The following is an 18,110-nucleotide window of genomic DNA, read 5'->3' as shown; positions in this document are numbered from 1 at the left end:
ACAACGCTTTTGGTGAGGAAATTTTTCCTAATCTCCAATCTAAACCTCCCCTGGCCCAGCCTGAGGCCGTTCCCTCTCCTCCTGTCCCTGTTCCCTGGGAGCAGAGCAGGACCACCCCCAGCTGTCCCCTCCTGTCAGGAGTTGTGCGGAGCCACAAGGTCCCCCCTTTTCTCCAGGCTGAGCCCCCAGAGCTCCCTTCTTGTTCTCCAACCCCTTCCCCAGCTCCATTCACTTCCCTGAACATCCTCCAGCCCCTCAATTTCCTTCTGCTCATGATAATCTCAAAACTGACCCCAAGCCTGGAGGTGCCTCAGCAGTGCCAGCACAGGGGACAGTCACTGCCCTGGTCCTGCTGGTCACACCATGGCTGGTACAAGTTTAAGGTATTTCATAGCAGACCCCCTTAAAACTCTGCATCTGTGCAGGACTTTACCTTGAACAAGGATCTTTCCCAAGGTACTGGCATTCCCAGCAGGACTGGAAGCAAAGCACATGTACTGTCCTGTGTCAGCCCCTGTCAGGTTGTCCAGGATCAGTGTGCAGGAGCCATCAGGATCTTCTATTATAATGTGGTGGGGATCCACCTCCACGGGCTTTCCATCTGAAAGAGAAATTATTTCTTTTAAAATCGCTTACTAACAGTTTCCTCCTTAGGAATTTCATCCAGCTTTTCATCCTGAGAGGGCTGACAGCTGTATTATTGCAGCTAGTGTTGGTAGTTGAGGAATCAGCTCTTCATCTTCATCCAGCTTTCTATAAAACATCATCCAGGGCAAAGCATTGTTGAAGGACCTCATACATTACCACTCCTCATTTAGAAGTGAAATTATCCCAGAATACATTCTGTACAGTCGTAATTCTGCTTTTCCAGTCAAAGGAGCACACCCAAAATGCCCAAAAACTCTAGACTCGAGTATCTTTAGGGGATCAGTTCTTGGGTTACCTGGTACCTTAGGTTTTAAGTTTTTCTGTTCTGTTTTGGTGTGCAGCTTTTAGCTTTACATTAAGTGTTACTAGGATCTTTTCACAGGGTGGTGAAGACAATCCTATTTTAGCTGGAGACTCAAGGAAAATCTCTTCAAACTTCAAGCCCAAAGCATTAACAACATGAAAAGAGGAGGGCAGGCAAGCGAGCAAGGAGGATGAAACTTTATAATTTAAAGTTATTAACTGGACAGTTAACTCCTATGTGGACTAAATGGACTAAAACTTATAAAAATGTTAGATCTTGTGACCAAGCTCTTTTACTTCTGTCTTGGAGCCATCCAGGCACTGCCAGGGTGTGGCCTTTGAAGGCACCTCAGTAAATATCCTCTTTATTCCCCTTAACTCTGTCTAGCCTCTGCTCCAGCTCCTTAAGGCATCAACCCACCGCCCAATTATCACAGCAATATGGACAGGGAGCACATTTGGAGGGTGCATCTCATGCCCTGCTGCTCGTACCTTTGTACCAGCTGATGGATGGCCTGGGAGCTCCTGTCACCTTGCAGGCCAGCTTGACTGTCTCTCCCAGCTCAGCTGTGCAGTCTGCCAGCTCTTCCTCAAAGTCTGGAGGGACTGAAATATCAGAGGAAGCGCGTTAGTCTGGAGGAGGGGGCTCTGTCCATGGCACGGCTGCTGCTAAGTGAGATAAGAATAATTTTTGCAAATCTGTGAGGTTCAGAATGGAAAAACTGAACAGGAAATTTTAGCAGCTCAAGACTTAATAGGTGACATGCTCCCCTTGCTTGTCTGAGACTAAATTCAGTCTGTAACAAGTCTGTTGTTGCCTATAATGTTAGACCATATGGAAAAACGGGAATTTGTTGCTGATCTGGAATTATTTTAGACCATGACTTTAATAAGCACATCTGTTATTCGGACACCACACATCTGTCACCATTAAGGCAATTCCTCAAATAAAATGTAGCCTGGACATCCAAACCAGCACTCTGCTGGTGTCCTTACAATAAAATCTATGCTTTCATTGAATCATAGAATCATGGAGTGGTTTGGGTTGGAAGAGACCTTAAAGATCAAAATGTTCCCACTCCTGCCATGGGCAGGGACACCTTCCACTCTCCCAAGCTGCTCCAAGCCCCATCCAGCCTGGCCTTGGACACTTCCAGGGATGGGGCAGCCACAACTTTGGGCAACCTGTTCCTTTATTAAGCGACTTTTATTTTAACCCATTGCTACTATATGAAACCATATAAAATTATTCTGATAGTCTTCCTCACTAAACCACTTCACTAAAGGCACAGAAATGAAGTCCCCAGACTTGTTTTCAGTGTATATGGACTAAATCCAATGCTGTTCTGGCATTTTAAGATGCCAAATATCCTTACGCTATAGTGGACACCATTTGTAGCTGATGCTTGGAAAATAAAAATCGAATATCCCTCCTGATAGATTTTATGGATTGAAAATTGGTGGAATCTCAAGTGACACTGAGAACGATGAAGCCTTAATGTCCAGACAAAATTCCAAAGCAAACACAGGGGCAAAGATAGAGCAATGTAAGCCAGGAGTCGAGTAAAGAGTCTGGAACCCAGCAAAGTCACAGGGTCTTTTGTACTGGGCTGTGTGGGACTCTGGATCAGGCTACAACCCCAACTCTCCCCGCCTTTCCTCCAGGAGAGGAGTTTCAACCCTCAGATTAACTTCTAGGCCTCTTCTGGACTCACTGCAGCAGCTCCATGTCCATTTTATTTTGGAGACGCTACAGCTGGACAGAGCACTGCAGATGGGATCCCACAAGAGCAGAGCAGAGGGGCAGAATCCCCTCCTTGGACCTGCTCATTTAATGACTACAAACAGGTTCTCTCCCTCTTTATTAATTTCCTGAATCTGATGCCTCAGGTTTTAGCTCTTATTTTTCAGTTTCTGTGCTGCTTTAGTGTGTGGGTCTGAGCTTCATATCAGGGGATGGTGATCTCCCTTCACAGAGCAGGGAGACAAAACAATTCCTGCTCCAGCTGGGCACCAAGGACAAATGATCCAAATCTCAGCCCCAAGAGCACAAACAACGTGGGCTGGAGAGAGAAAAACAAGCAGGATGGGAGTGCATGGGCTAAAGCTGTAATGGGACAATGAACTGCAAGGTGCAAATGGAGCAGAGCTGATCCCAGTGAGAGGCCCCGGGAGCGCTCGTGCATTTTGGGACCATTTTGGTTGATCTTGGGTGCAGCCCTGGCTGGGCTCTGGTGCTGCCCAAGGTGGATCCATGGAGGAGATCCTTTGAATAAATCCCTGCTTGATTCTTTAGCTCTGTCCAGTCCCTGTTCTAGGTCAGCCTTCTCAAGGCATCAACCCAAGGAGACCATCCAAGAAGAAAACCCACGGTGAGGTTTGGGTTGTCTGGCACCACACTTACTCCAGATGGGCTCGCTGATCCTCTGCTGGATGCCCAAGATCTCCTTCACCCAGGAGTTCTTGATGTTCACGGTCCGCGCCTGCAGCAGGTACTTGCGCACCAAGTCCTCCCGCTCGTGCCAGATCTCAAAGGCCCGGTCATCCCCTTCCACCAGGTCGTTCACGTCTATGTTGTTCAGCTGAGCGACAGAAGGGGCAAGAAAGTCACCATAAATCCTGTGTTTTTTAAGAATTCCCAACAGCACAAAGGGGCTAATTCGCACTTTCTTCAAAGATTTTTCAGATCGCGTGACCAGTGCAACCTGGCTTTGGATGAAGAGCAATCAGAGCTACTGTGAGAGTTATTTTCCCTGCTATATTTGACTTTCTGGTTACCAAACTGGCATTTTCCTGGGGTTAGATTTTCAGGAAAACAATGTTCAGCATTAAAAGTTATCCCAAGGGTGGAACACACTGTCCCTGAAGGGTTGGGCCCAGGCAACACAGAAAAAAATAGAGAACAGGCAGTCTCTGGACAAAGCATGGAAATGTTTCCATTTTATTTTTCTTGGAAAATAAAATCTGCCTGTGAATATTGATGAGGACAGAGATAAGGACTTTCAGAAACTCCTGGCTGGGCTTAGTCGAGAACTCCATGTTTTTTTTAGTTGGTTGGCTGGTTTTTGTTGGTGTTGAGCATCTCCTGCCTTGTGAAAACTCTTTTCTCAATTTATGGCAGTTTTAACCGTGAATGTCTGAAGATGAGTGGGTCAAATCCTCTGCATTTTTCCATTTCTGAACAGGAATTGGTGTCAGGAAAGGACATAACCAGCAGAGAGAACCTGATGGAATTCAGGAAATAAAATCCCCTCTAATTTACTCCCAGTACTACAGACTGCCAAAACCAGAGATTTACAAATGCAAGAAAATATTGTAGGCAGCAAAATCCACATCAATATAATATATTAATGCTGTTAATTAAATGAAGGAACAGAAATAAATAAATGCTTGTTCTTGTAATCTCCTTGCTGCATGGTAAAAGTCCACCCTGGTGGTTTCCGACATGTTTCTGAGAGGTTTAAAATAGATATTTTGGGATAAATGTAGATTCTACTTATGCTTCAAAGTCTTTTTGAAGCAAAGAAATAGCTCAGAAGGATTAGAAGAATGTTCAAGCTGGATATAAAAGTAAAGCTCTAATTGAAAGAGAAATGCTTTATGTGAGGATAAAGTGATCAGACCTTCATGATGTTCTTGAAGATGTAGCTGTAGGTGTCAGTCTTTGTGTCTCGCTTTGGTTTGCAGATCACAATATAATTTTTGAAGAGGAAAACATGTCTTTTGTGTCCTTTCCATGCCATTCGAGCTCCTGGAGCTCCTTCCCACACAATGAAGTGGCCCTGACAGGAAAAAGAAGGAAGAGCACATAGTGACACATCTGGAATAATTACCACAGTTATGTCTCACCATCATTTTTCAGTGCCCAGATAACAAATGTTTCCTGTTGCATCATCCCCTGATGTATCTCTGGTTTGTTAAAGCACAGCAGATGGTTTCTAATGCTAAAGGTGACTCATCAGCCAGTGGTTGTCATTACATTGACATTTAAATGGTATTATTTGCTGCCAGAAAAATAGACAGCCCTTGTCAGGTAGATACAGTCTTGGAAATATTAAAGGAAAATTGCATTTTGTGTGGTATACAGATGCTTTGTATGGTGATTTGGTCACCTTCACCAGAGCAGGACATTCATTCCACATAGCTTCAGACACAGACAGCTCAGCTAGTGACATGGGCTTCCCCTGGCATCTCTAGGGAGAAGTAAACACTCGAGGGATGTGACTGGACACTTTTTGGATGCCTAAATGTGGAGAGGTGAATGCCCACCACAGCATCACTGTAATTTAGCCTTACAACCCCACTCAGCAATACTCCATAATTCCCATGGAAAACGTTGGATGCAGACAGAATAAATTACTTGCCTGGTAGAACACAGTAAATCTATAAAGAAACAAGAATTTGACTGACGGTGTTGGAAGTCCTAGACTAAAGTGTCCTAACAGCTAGGTCACCTAAAAAGCCACACACCTGGTTCATGGGATAAACCTGGGGGAGCACATGGGTCTCTTGATGCCAGTAACTCCAGGAACTGCCCTGTGTTGCTTCCCAATAATGAGTTAAAACCCTTTTAGATCATGTAGCAGCCCAGAACAATTTTATTCCTCTTTGATGAGCAGGTCACAAAGGCAAATAACTGAATTATGCGTGAATTATTCCGTAAGCATCCATGCTCTGGTGTTTCAAACCTTAGTGGAGCCAGAACACCCATTTCTGGACAGCAGAAAGTGAAATAAGCAAATAATCGCTTTCAGATATCATTTCTAAAGGATTTTCTTCTAAGAACTAGGGCTCCTTAGAAACTGGTGAAGGCAGACATGGAACCAGCAGTGACTGGGAAATTCCAGTTACCTGGCGGATGGGCTCCCCAAGGCTTTCCAAGGTCCCTGGATAATTCTCAATGAGTGAGACGTGGAGGTTGTTCTCTGCTCTTCGGGTGAGGGCAGACACAATGGCATAGGCCTGCTCCAGCAAAGTGCAGTTCTGGCTGTTTCTGGCTTTGTTTCGGATTAATTCCTGTAGGTGAATGAAGAAAATGTTATGGACAATCAGAGAGAAAATAAGCAGTTCCTTCAGAGCCAAAGATTTTCTCAATACCTGCTCTGTCGCTTTCATCTCAGCAACTTTTATCCCATTTTTTTCACCACAGACTGCTTAGATAACAAAGTCTTTTTTTCCTACCTATTCAGCAGTATTAAAGGCTAACCAGTCTGGCTTATCCTTACATCAGCTGATGTCAAGCAAAGATAAAGTTGAAACAAACACCAGATATGCTTTGGTGGTTGAAAACCAAAAATTCCAAAGTGATCCTAAATGTACCCATTGCATTTCTCTTCTGCTTACCCTCACAATAGCAGAGAACAAGGAATTCATGTGGCTATGCTGAGTCAACATTAGATTAATAAAAAGAGAGGCTGGAAAAAATGTAAAATGGCATTTTCCCTGTTCTTCCCACATTTGTTCCTGTTCCTCTCTTTCAGCAATGAAGGCATGGAAAGTGCCTTTTCTCCTCCAAGAGACCTTTAAAAATGTTGGTGTTTGTGTGCAAGACTGTGTTCAAAAGCAGAAAGTTCTTCAAAATATTCAAGCTGCTCATTTATACAACACTAGAATACATAAATATTTTGCCATGATTATTTTCTTCCTGAGTATCCCAGTGCTATTTCCCATGAAAATATTGTTAAAAATGCTGCTCTGAAATGTTTGCTTATGGTCTAAGATGGTGGGACAGATGCAAGCCTGGAAGGCAAAATATTTCAGGGTGCTAGAATGTAGTAAAGATTTTCAGAAAGCAATAATTTCATCTTACTAGAACATCAGTATAAAATATAAGGAAAAGAAGTGGTAAGTCATTATCTTAGACAAGGAAACTACTTATTTTTATAACATAAATGTGGCTGAGTTTGAAGCAAATTCATACCTGTCATCCATGCAACCATATATTATATTATAAATAGAGTATATTTTTACATACATTTAAAGATAAAGCTCACTGAACTTTATGGGGTTGGAATCTGTGGACTTCCACCTGGATTTACATTTACAAAACTATTTAGAGAACACCACCACTGGTGATGATTAATCTCCTGTTTACTCAAGCAGTTTTCAATTGTAGTTTTATCAGAAGGAAGCCAAGAAATAAGAAATAAAAATATAATCTTTTTCTGCACAAGCTGCACAGAGCAGAACATAAACCTGTAACCACACCTCTTTACCTTAATTATTGTCTGGTACTGCTGGATCCTGTTTATGGGTTTTTCCAGGTAGTGCTGCAGTGGTGGGATAAGTGGCTGCGAGGGATCTTCATTAGTTAAAAATTCATCTGTGTATCTCTGAAAAAAATACATGGAATAACAAGGAAAGGTTGTTATAAGGAGCAGTAGAAAAAATCCCGAGTAGCTGGAGCAGAGAAATAAGATTTGTTTATCTATATTTATGATTTATGTGGTTCTCTTGGTCTTATAATGTGGTGACCTTTAAAATGTCCCTTAATTACAATTACCTAAACACAGCCACATTAATGTCTGTATAATCTTTATAATATTAATAAATGCACAAAAATATGTAAATATGTTCCCATATTGGCCATACTTACCAGAAAAAAGCTAGAAAGTGAATTAAAAACTATTAGTTTTAATAATTTTTAAAGTTTAACTAATTTTAAGTTAATAAGATTTTGCAATTATATTTAGCAAAAGATACTACAAATACTTTTGAGGTTCACACTTATGATTAATAATGACATTTCTTGATGCAGTGAGTTACAGGATGAATTTCCCACAGGTGCTTTGGCTCCTGCCTTACCTTGTAGAAATCCTGGACAGCTTTGCTGACAACAATTGACTCTGCCTGGATCCTTCCCACCAGGTACTGGATGTACTTGTTAAACTCAGCTTCGTGCTTGATGAAGCACATGGCCACGTCATCATCAGTGTCACAGCCCTGCAAGCTCCGCAGGAACACACTGTGGGGACAGGAGCACAGGACAGCTGAGGAGAAGGTGCTGGAATGAGGCTAAAAACACAGCCCCAGCAGCCAGGCTGTGAATCAGGAGATGTCAGGTGAACGCAGGTAAAGGGAAATTGTCCTGGGGTGTAAGATATGGTTTGGGGGTATTCTATTTCCTATCTCTGAGAGGTGGGGCAGTTCTCTGCTGTTCATTGGGCAGTTTTCTTTGTCTCTCCCACAGCCAATCCTCCCTCCAGGAGATCTCTTCTGTTCATGGGCCATTAATTATTAATTATCTTCTGTTCATGGCCACTGAGTGTCCCTGCATGGCTGAGAAAATTCCATCATCCCATGGGGAGATGCTCTGCCCAGGGGAGGAGCCAAGCATTCCTACCTGGATACAATCTGAGATTCTGGGACACCACAGCAGCCTTTGCCCACTGCATTCCCAGAGGAGCAGCTTTCTGCCCCACTGCATTCCCAGAGGAGCAGCTTTCTGCCCCACTGCATTCCCAGAGGAGCAGCTTTCTTCCCCACTGCATTCCCAGAGGAAGCCCAGGCCCATCTCCAGCAGCCCTGGAGCTTCAGAGGAAAACTCCAGTCTTGTCCAGGACCCTGCTCCAGCAGAAGCACAGCTGGCACTGCAGGAGGGCTGAGCCACCATGGAATAGGACTGCTGCCACCACCCTGACCCACAGGCTGCCAGGGCCTGTTCTGATTGTCAGTGGGGCTTTTTTTTGCTTGTACTATTGCATTTGTATTTTTAATTTTCCTAGTAAAGAACTGTTGTTCCTATTCCCATATCTTTGCCTGAGAGCCCCTTAATTTCAAAAATTATACTAATTCAGAGGGAGGGGATTTACATTTTCCATTTCAGGGGAGGCTCCTGCCTTCTTTAGCAGACACCTGTCTTTTCAAACCAAGGCAGAAATGATGGGGGGAAATAAGGGATGTTGCCACATTTAGGTTAAACTGCTCAGTGCCTCTTCACCCAGCACAATGCCGTTCCTCCTCGCTGGCATGGCTGTGCAGGGACTTTGGATAAGGGCCTGGAGGACAGGACAAGGGGGAATGGCTTTAAACTGACAGAGGGCTAGGTTGGATGGGATATTAGGAAGAAATTCTTCCTTGTGCCAGTGGTGAGGCCCTGGCACAGATTTCCCAGAGAAGCTGTGACTGGAAGTGGCGTGGAAGTGTCCAAGGCCAAGTTGGATGGGGCTTGGAGCAACCTGGGATAGTGGAAGGTGTCCTGAAATTCGTAGATGCTACATCAGTTTTACATGGATTAATATCTCTATGAAGATACCACTGAAACACCTGTAAGGTCTTGCTGCTTTTTAACATAATTCACTGTTTCTCGGTTAAATTCACTTAAAAGAGTAAGAAATGAGCTGGACACAGGAAGCCTTGAAGCTCTGAAGGGGGTTATGGAAGTCCTAGCCCTGTGCTATGATTTAAGTCATGCCATCATTTACCCTCCTGAAAGGAGCATCAATTCCCTTGCACCTCAGCAGTGCCAGTGCTCCACATCAGGAATAATATTAAGAATAGTAGTGATAATAATAATAGTAGTAGTAGTAGTAATAATAATAATAATAATAATAATAATAATAATAATAATAATGCTACTCTTTGGTCTCCAATGAAGGCACTTGGGAATGCCCACCTGGAATGGAAGCGACCAATGTCATCAATATTCCTGAAGATGGTGGATTTCTGACTGGCAACAGCTCCTGGCACACTGGGACAGGTCTCAGTGTACCTAAGGTGATGAGTCTGGAGGAACTGTAAATCCTGGATGTAATCTTCCTCTGAGATCAACAGCTCCTGAATGAGAACACTGAAGGGGAGACAGAGAGGCAGAAAGAAATCACAGAAAAATCATCCCAATTGGCCTTGAGAGGCTTTTAGGCTGTAAAAAGTATGGATTTATGATCAGAGGAAGTGACTCCTGGGGTGTGTTGAAAGATCCCCTGTGGGGATGGATAGATGCATGTGATGCCTTAAGTTTTAGCTTTCATATTTTCCAGATTCTGTACTGCATTGGTATATAACTCTGAACTTCATATAAAGTGTTAGCAAGATCTCCTCACAGTTCAGTCACACAAAACAATCCTTTTCCAGCCTGAGAACCAAGCACACTGCTGCAGCTTCAGGCCCAAAAAGTGCAAACAACAGTGAATTGAGGAGAGCAAACTGGGAGGATGGGACTGCATAACCTGAAGCTGTAATTGGGCAATTAACCCCAATATGGAAATGGACCAAAACTTATAAAAGTGCGAGAACTCGTGACCCGGCATCCATCTTGGGTGGAGCTACAGTTGAGCTCTTGCACTGCCCCAGGTGCATCCTTTGAAGGCCTTTTTAATAAATCCCTACTTTATTCCTTTAACACTGTCCAGCCTCTGTTCTAGGTCAGCCTCTTAGGGCATCACATGGCTGGATGGTTGGATAGATGGATGGATGGATGGATGGATGGATGATGGATGGATGGATGGATGGATGGATGGGTGGCTGGATGTGGCCAGTGGAAGATGTCCCTGCCCATGGGACTCATTGACACTAGATGGTGTTTAAGGTCTCTTCCAACCCAAACCATTCTATGATTCTGTGATCTCGGTTGCCTGGAATTCTCCTAAGCTGAAATCAATCACAAAATACAAGTGGTTCAAAAGGCAGGAAAATTCAAAGTTGCAAATACCAAATGACATGAGCTCACCTTAGCTTCCTTTTGTATTCATCTTCAGAAACAAACTCTCCAGGAAACTCTGGAATTTCTGTTGTTCCCCACTCCGGTGACAACTACAATATTAGGAAAAAAAAATTAAAATAGTTCTTGGAAGTGGACAGTCTTTTTATCTATACATACTGAGGAATAGCTCTCATGTGTTCACAGTCCTGTTTAGTCCAACAATTACTAAACCAGTGTGAAATTTCTTTTTGTACTGGAGTTTTTAGGTTTTTCCAACCCAGAAACCCCTGCACAGACCAGAAATATTGTCTAATAAAAACATGAAAAAGTACAACCTTGTTCCAGACCCCTTCAACCTCCTCCGCCATCACTCCTTGCAAAAGGGATGGCTCTAAACTGCAGCAGGAACAAGAAATTTTAAATGAGAAATAACCAAACATGATCAGTCACCTTTAATTTCTTGTCCAGATAAGCTGGAGACACCCAACCCTGTCGAGAGGGACTCGATTTCGTGGGTTTAGTCCTGACCAGCCATTTCAGAGGATGAGCTGAATCCAGGACTTCCACATATTGTCCTTCCTTCAGGGTGATGGTCTCCTTGTCTGGCGCCGCGGGCACGTAGTCAGCAGTGACCATGTAGACATCAAAGATCTGCAGGCATGAAACTAGAGTCACTTTGTGCTCTTCATTTCCCTCATGAAGAAGTTCCCAACAAGATTCCTCTGGCCAACTCTATCCAAGGCCGCAGAAAATCAAGTTCTGACTTCCTGAAGTTCAGCCATGAAAGCAAGAGCTGCCAAGTCATGGGTATGTTTTGACCATGTTGACTTGAACCACTCGTTCAGGATCACAGGGTGAGCATCAGAACTTGATTCTCTGTGCTCTGTATCACAGACACAACATTTAGCTACTAAATACACCTACAAAATTCAATTGCGTCACGAAAGAGGATGGAGATCCCTACACCATAGTAGGCTGGTCATTCTAAGTTTAGTTTTCTCCTTGTGTCCAGCTAGTCCATAGAGATGTCATACCTCCCCTCTGGAATCCCCATCTTCAGATTCAGAGGAGGATTCCTGAGCAATGGATGAAGGTCTGGATCGTCCATGGCGAGGAGATGCAGAGGGAGTTCTTGACTCATCATCACTTTCTGCACCCGGTACTCGAAGTTTAGCTGAAAAGCAGAGCAACAGTAAAAGTGTTTAATAAGTATCCCCAATCTGAACATGAACCAAATCCATCACAATTTTTCTTCTTCCTAGGAAGAGCATTCACAGTAATATTTAGTGTGATTTCCTATTGATATTTAGGATTAAGTGAATAATTTGGATGTTTTAATGCATGGTGCTGCAGGCCTACTGCACGTATTGCCACTGTACTGCAAGAATGTTTGTTGGAGAGTTAATGCCTCTATTTTTTATTTTATATTATCTTATTTTTTAATCTTATCTTTATGTTTTTTTATCTTTTCTACAAGATAATCAGGGCAGACACAAACCAGAATTCTTCATTCAACACAACAAATCATTGGATTGCTGCACAGCTGTGCACAGAGTTTTCAGCCTTGATTTGATTTTTAAATTCCACTGTGAGCTAAAACTTGAAGATGTGGGAAGTACAGAAAACAGGATTGCTTTCTGATTTAGGAATGATGAATATCTGAGGAACTCAAAATACCTAAAATATGCAAAGTACACTTATATTTTTACAATTTGCTGTAATAGCTTTTTTCCTAGTTCAAAATTCTAGACTGAGATGTGCAGATTGGATGGACTCCTACTTAAATTTCCTACCCCTAAGCATTGGCAAATGTTCATTTGGTTATATAGAACGACAGTCTCAAAACCTGCTGCATAAATCTCACTTATAACTAAACACCACCTGAAAATAGAAATTGCTTTTTTTTTTTTTTCCTACCATAATTAAACTGTGTTTTCCAGATTCCTTACCCTGAGTTATTTTTGCAGAGACCATTTCTGAAATACGTGAGGTGAGTTTCTGGAAGAACTCTTCTGAGCCAACATCAGCTAATGAAATAGGGCTTTTGGGCACACCTTCTCTGCCAGCTTCAAGGTCTCCTGGAAAAATGAGAATTTGTTATTAAGCTGGGAGTGTCATTGAAAATTCATCTCTTTTTGAGTAATAAAAGCTTCTGTGGAAGGAAGGTTTAATTTTCTTCCCTTCTCCTGTTTTTAAAACTGTGCTTGCTCTCAGCTCATCCAAATAATTCACCCTTGAACAGCAAGCAGTCCTGAAAAGTTCCAGCATTTCAGACAATTTCAAGAAAAGTGGGCAAAAAGAAGTGGAGACATGAAATACATTGACAGTCTCAGCTGTAGATATGGAGGACAAGAAGAAAAGAGAGAAAACAGCTTCTCTTACCTTCAGAGGCCTGAATAGTTCTGAAAAAGAAAATAAAGCAGAGTTAAAAGTTACAATAAAATGGGCAGTAAGGAGAGCTAAATGAGGAACAAATCTCCCTTCTCCTGTGCATCCAACTTACCCCAGTGTGGTCATGATGGCTTCTGACACCATCACACGCTCCTGGGTCAGGACTTCAGCCTCTTTCACTGCAAGATTGGGGTTTGTCATTAGAGGACAGAAGGCACAGAATGTCCTTTTTTAGCTATTTAGGCACATTTTCTAGATGTGGAGCACTGCAGCAGCTCCTGACCTGAGATACATATCCCCAGTCCTGTGATGGCAATGCTTTTTCCCTCCTCTCCCTGTTCATGGAAAATATATAATTGCCCCATTTCTCTACACTGCTCAAGTTATGCTCCTGCAGCTCTTGGTGCAATAAAAGTGCGGGATGCAAGGCAAGATAACAGAAAAATGGAATCCTTCACAGCTCTGCCCCTATTCCCAGTATATATTTGTTTTCCCCCTCATCTTATTTTGTTAATAGAGGCATTGGAAAGCTCTACAAAAATCAAATAAGTCTAATGCAATCCAAAATACCTCAGCAGAGTGAAGCACTCAAAATAATTTTTCAAAAGGTGACTTTTCCCAGTTACATTAGATTGCCTTTCTTTCATTTTTTTTTAATTTGTGCTTAATTTGGTTGTTCCTTAGACTTGCCTTCTGTCTGTACTGAAAAGATGCTGCTGTTAATACAAGACAGAGTCAGAAATCTAAAATATCATAGAAGAGTGTAGCCATTTGCAAGACAAATAAAACCATGGCTGCTCTTGAGAAAATGCATTTTTCTGGGTGCGATTAGATAATTTCCTTAACAGTCACACTTGGTTTTGTTTTTTTTTTTTTTTTTTTTTTTTTTTTTTTTTTTTTTTTGTTTGTTTGTTTGGTTTTTTTTTTTTGTTTGGTTTGTTTGGTTTGGTTTGTTTGTTTTTTTTTTTTTTTCCCCTTAGGCATTGCATAAAAGGGAAATATAGAGAAATTGTTTGTGTTGCAGCAAAGATTTACCATCTGCAACTTCCAGGTTGGCAGTGCAGATGGACTGGCCAGCCTTGTTGGTGGCAATGCAGGTGTAAGCTCCACTGTACTTCTTCTTGACATCCAACAGGATCAGGCTGTGGTGCATGTTGGAGCTGGCCAGTTTATACCCAGGAGTGTCTGGTTTGATCCACAGGATGTCTTCCCGAGACTCTTCTTTCATCCAAGTGATTGTTGGTGGTGGATGTCCTAAAAGAAAATTGATGCAATAAACTTTAATCTTCCTGTTTGTGCTCCTCCCTTAAAACTATGAGCCTTGCTGTGAAAAAATGCTGTTTTGATCCATTTTTTGATACTTTCCCAACAATAACAGGCATAATATGCAATAAAGGAGGATAAACCATTTTAACACATTAAATCTTTCCATAAAACCAAAATTGTCAGTCACCATACATGGTCAACATCCATCATACTACAAAGTGTCATTATCCCCATTTTTTACATGCAGAAAAATGGAGGTGAAGAAAAATAAGGTGCTTTACTGTGAAGTGTCTTTGTAAGAAATGTAAGCTGGGAGTAGAATCCCAGACTTAAGATACAGGAAATGAGATTACAGTGACTTGGGGGCAGAGAGAGAAGAATATGTTGTGAAGTTACACATTTCAAGTGTTATTTAGAGAGATGAGGTATCTGCCCACTTACCTTCAACTTTCACAGATAATGTGATGCTTGCACCCTTTTTCACCTTCTTATTTGTAAATCTTTCGAGGAATCTTGGCGGTATCAGCTGCTCATGGGAATCTGGAAATAATATTATTGATGAAGCACAGTGAGTTTAGACTGAAAAATTACTGGGGCTTCTGTTCTCACCTGCTGTGGCTTCTCTCACCTGTTTTGGATGGCTCTTCTTTCTCATAAGGATCTGAAACACAAGGAGAAAAAAGAAGAATATGACAAATATGAATAAGTATTAATCCAGGAATTGCAGAAAAAAGCTCCCAAAGTGACTCCAGTGGAGATATTACACAGAAATATTGGTATGATTTGTAAAAGTCCCTAAGTTTTAATGAAATTAACTTTTAAGGTTAATGAGGATGGGCAAGAATAAAATACCTGTTTATGAGACAACAGTCAGACCACAGAGAAGTGGCATCATCATCTTCTTAAACAGTAAATTTACAGGTGAATAAATAAAGAACCAAGAGTAAAGCACATCATCTTTTACCTACAGACTTCCCCAGCTCACCCGAGTTACCTTGAGAGGTTTCCTCAGCAAAAAAAAAAAACCAAAAAAACAAAACAACTAAACAAAAAGAGCAAGAACCTCTGGAACAGCCCAAAATAGAACAACACCCACCTTTGACTACCAGCCTGGCTGAGGAATACGCAGAGCCAGCAGAGTTGATGACAAATATCAAGTACTGGCCGGCGTCTGCTTTGGTGACATCGCGGATTTCCAGGGAGTGGAATTCCTGCCTGTCAGTCTTCAGGATACGATCCGAGGCCTTTAGGGGCTGCCCATTTTTGAACCAATAGAGACGAGGCTGAGGGTACCCTGTGAGGAGCAGTTACAGACACAGAGAACAAAATTCATTGGCAGCACTGATTTGGGAGCATCTCCAAATTGCCAGATCCTCTGCTGTTTCAGGGGTTTAACAGGGCTCCTGTTTCAAGGGTTTAACCAATTAGGAACACTTTAAAATGCATTAAATTAGATTGATCAGTCGAAATTCTTTCCTCTCTCCTCAGTTTCTGGCACTCCCCATATTGTCTGCGTGTGCAAACACCTTGGAGGTTGAAAAATCAACGCTTAGTTCTGATTTGAAAGGTTCACAGGGAGAAATGGTGAAGCCAAATGCATTCTCATCATTTTTATAGACAGCAACAGGAGAAAACAGGAAAATCCCTACCTCTCCCTACCAGAGTCAACACCAGAGGGATGTTTTTGCAGTTTTTACATTGTAGGAGCAACCCCTTAATGAGGGAAGGCAAGTCCATGACTGCTTAATTTATTGAAGAGAATGAAGGAGACTGACTTCATTTTTATTAATATTATTACATAATTATGATTAATAGCCATACATTATACCAGATATAGTTATCTATGTTATATAAATATATATGTAATATATAATGATAGCTATTAATAATGATAACAATAATGTCAAGATTATTATTCCTTATTGCCCCTGTGCTCAGAGAAATCCGGAATTCAGTTTTCAGAAGCATGTGCCTGTCATTATGCCTGGATATAGGGACACAACATGAGGCTTAATCTGCCTGAGTCTTCTCCAACAGTCCCTGTTCAGCAGCATGAACACATTTGTGCAAAAGTGATGCAAGCTGCTCAGCCCGGGGTCACAGCTGCAGAAGAACACCTTGGAAAACCTTGCCCAGCACTTCAACCTGATATCAGACCTGGAAAATTGACAATATCATGGGATCCGCTCACCTTTCACCTTCAGGTGAAATTTAGCCAGCGATGCTCCAGGTGCCACATGAATATCATGCAGCTCATCAAAGATCTGGGGCAACTGCTCCTCCTCAGTGGTGGATTCCTCCTGTTCTCGGCTAAGCAGCAGTTGGAAGCAGAAAGAAGAAAATTAGAAAGAAGAGTTCAGAATCCGAATGACTTATTTTAGGTAAATTCAGTCCGTGGGTTTTGGCATCCTGAGAACAGACGCAGCACCATCTGACATTAAAAGTAACAGAGTGATTCCTTGAGGAAATACCCCGACTTGCCTGAAGGCTCCGGAGCAATTCTGCCCATGATGAATGCGCAGCTGTTGCAGTTATTGCATCTCAGCTGGGCTGGATGCTCCTTTATGGCATTAACCTGGCCCTGCTCGACACAGCAAACCCAGCCCTGACATAAATACACAAATTGATCTCACCGAGTCAGAGGTTAGAGCCACAGTTCCATATTTTACCTTGAAATATATTCCTTGGCACTGTAGTAAGATGACGTCTCTGTTGCATCTGCTGCTGTCTCATAGTCCGTGCTGGTCACTGTTAAATGGAAGAAGATAGGTCTTGAATCATCTGAGCTTTGAAATTAGTTTTCTTGCTTAAATAGTTCTTACTGATTTTAGTTCATTTGCTAATTTGAGTGACTGGCAGATAGATTTTATATTGTACTGCAGCAGGATCCCACACGTCCCTGGATTATGGAAAACACCTCTGTTCACCCCAAAAGCTTTGCTCTGAACATCGCCTTGGAGTTAGCAAAACCCAGCTGAATCCCAAGAAGTTTGCAAGTGAAAATTCTGTGGCCAAAACATCTTTCTTTAAAATATAAATGGTGCTTTCCTTGGGGAAAAAAAAAATAATCAGGTCTCAGTAGAACTCCTTTAATTGTTTTTTCTACAGAGATTTTGAGACTTACAGTCCACACGAAGCTCAGCCTTGGTCGAAGCCACCCCCATGTTGTTCTCAGCGAGGCAGCGGTAGACGCCCATGTCCGTGGGCACCACGGCGGTGATGATCAGCTGGTGACACCCTTCCTGGTCCTCGTTGATCATGTAGTGATCGTTTTCTTCGATAGCTTTGCCGTCCTTGAACCAGCGAACCGTGGGCAGGGGTTTGCCAATGACGATGCAGTCAAAGCTCACTGGGTACCCGTCCTGGACCTCTTGGTTTTGGAGCTCGGTCATGAACATGGGGGCTAAAGTTGGGGTGGTTGGTGAGAAGAAAGAAGAGTTTGGTTTTATCTAAAGATATATTTTAGGCCTTTTCTGACCAAACTTCTGGTTTCCAGTTTTTTAATTCCAGAGTAATATCTTTTCTCTAGAAAACAATCAAGAAACTCCCTAGCATTACGAAGATATTCCATCAGCACAACAATACCACAGCTCCCAACTATATATTGCCCCTGCTCCTGTCCTTGCCAAAATATCTTTTCTCCCTCCAAACCATTCTAAACCCTACATAATTCATTTAAGTACAATAATCATAGTATTTGTGGTCATGTTGTAGTAGGTGACATTTCTAACATGAAAAGGGGCTTCACAGATAAGTCAATACATTGCAAGCGCCCCCACCGGTGTGCCTCCTCTCCTCAAAATGAAAAAAAGAATAAAAAATGTCATTATTTTTTCTAAAAGTATAAAGCTTTCATAAAAAT

The 18,110-nt window shown here is 42.2% G+C and overlaps 1 protein-coding gene across 1 annotated transcript in view; it reads right to left on the bottom strand.

Annotated features, from left to right (window-relative positions):
- Positions 1 to 18,110, bottom strand: part of OBSCN (obscurin, cytoskeletal calmodulin and titin-interacting RhoGEF) — a 168,714-nt gene that overhangs the window by 45,020 nt on the left and 105,584 nt on the right. Inside the window, exons 67-87 of the mRNA XM_053972858.1 lie at positions 17,373 to 17,651; positions 16,918 to 16,996; positions 16,440 to 16,558; positions 15,345 to 15,542; positions 14,877 to 14,909; positions 14,690 to 14,788; positions 14,018 to 14,236; positions 13,095 to 13,161; positions 12,974 to 12,993; positions 12,541 to 12,669; positions 11,626 to 11,765; positions 11,042 to 11,242; positions 10,619 to 10,701; positions 9,566 to 9,739; positions 7,756 to 7,915; positions 7,167 to 7,283; positions 5,803 to 5,967; positions 4,575 to 4,733; positions 3,356 to 3,533; positions 1,444 to 1,557; positions 434 to 601 (exon numbers count right to left, since the gene is read on the bottom strand). Of these exons, the coding sequence (XP_053828833.1) occupies positions 434 to 601; positions 1,444 to 1,557; positions 3,356 to 3,533; positions 4,575 to 4,733; positions 5,803 to 5,967; positions 7,167 to 7,283; positions 7,756 to 7,915; positions 9,566 to 9,739; positions 10,619 to 10,701; positions 11,042 to 11,242; positions 11,626 to 11,765; positions 12,541 to 12,669; positions 12,974 to 12,993; positions 13,095 to 13,161; positions 14,018 to 14,236; positions 14,690 to 14,788; positions 14,877 to 14,909; positions 15,345 to 15,542; positions 16,440 to 16,558; positions 16,918 to 16,996; positions 17,373 to 17,651 (2,901 nt within the window). The remainder of the gene's footprint in view (positions 1 to 433; positions 602 to 1,443; positions 1,558 to 3,355; positions 3,534 to 4,574; positions 4,734 to 5,802; positions 5,968 to 7,166; positions 7,284 to 7,755; positions 7,916 to 9,565; positions 9,740 to 10,618; positions 10,702 to 11,041; positions 11,243 to 11,625; positions 11,766 to 12,540; positions 12,670 to 12,973; positions 12,994 to 13,094; positions 13,162 to 14,017; positions 14,237 to 14,689; positions 14,789 to 14,876; positions 14,910 to 15,344; positions 15,543 to 16,439; positions 16,559 to 16,917; positions 16,997 to 17,372; positions 17,652 to 18,110) is intronic.

This window comes from Vidua macroura, chromosome 1 (assembly GCF_024509145.1).
Source record: "Vidua macroura isolate BioBank_ID:100142 chromosome 1, ASM2450914v1, whole genome shotgun sequence".
In the NCBI taxonomy this organism is placed as follows: Eukaryota; Metazoa; Chordata; class Aves; order Passeriformes; family Viduidae; genus Vidua; species Vidua macroura.
The sequence above is the reverse complement of the archived record's forward strand: the minus strand, read 5'-3'. Positions and strand labels throughout refer to the sequence as shown.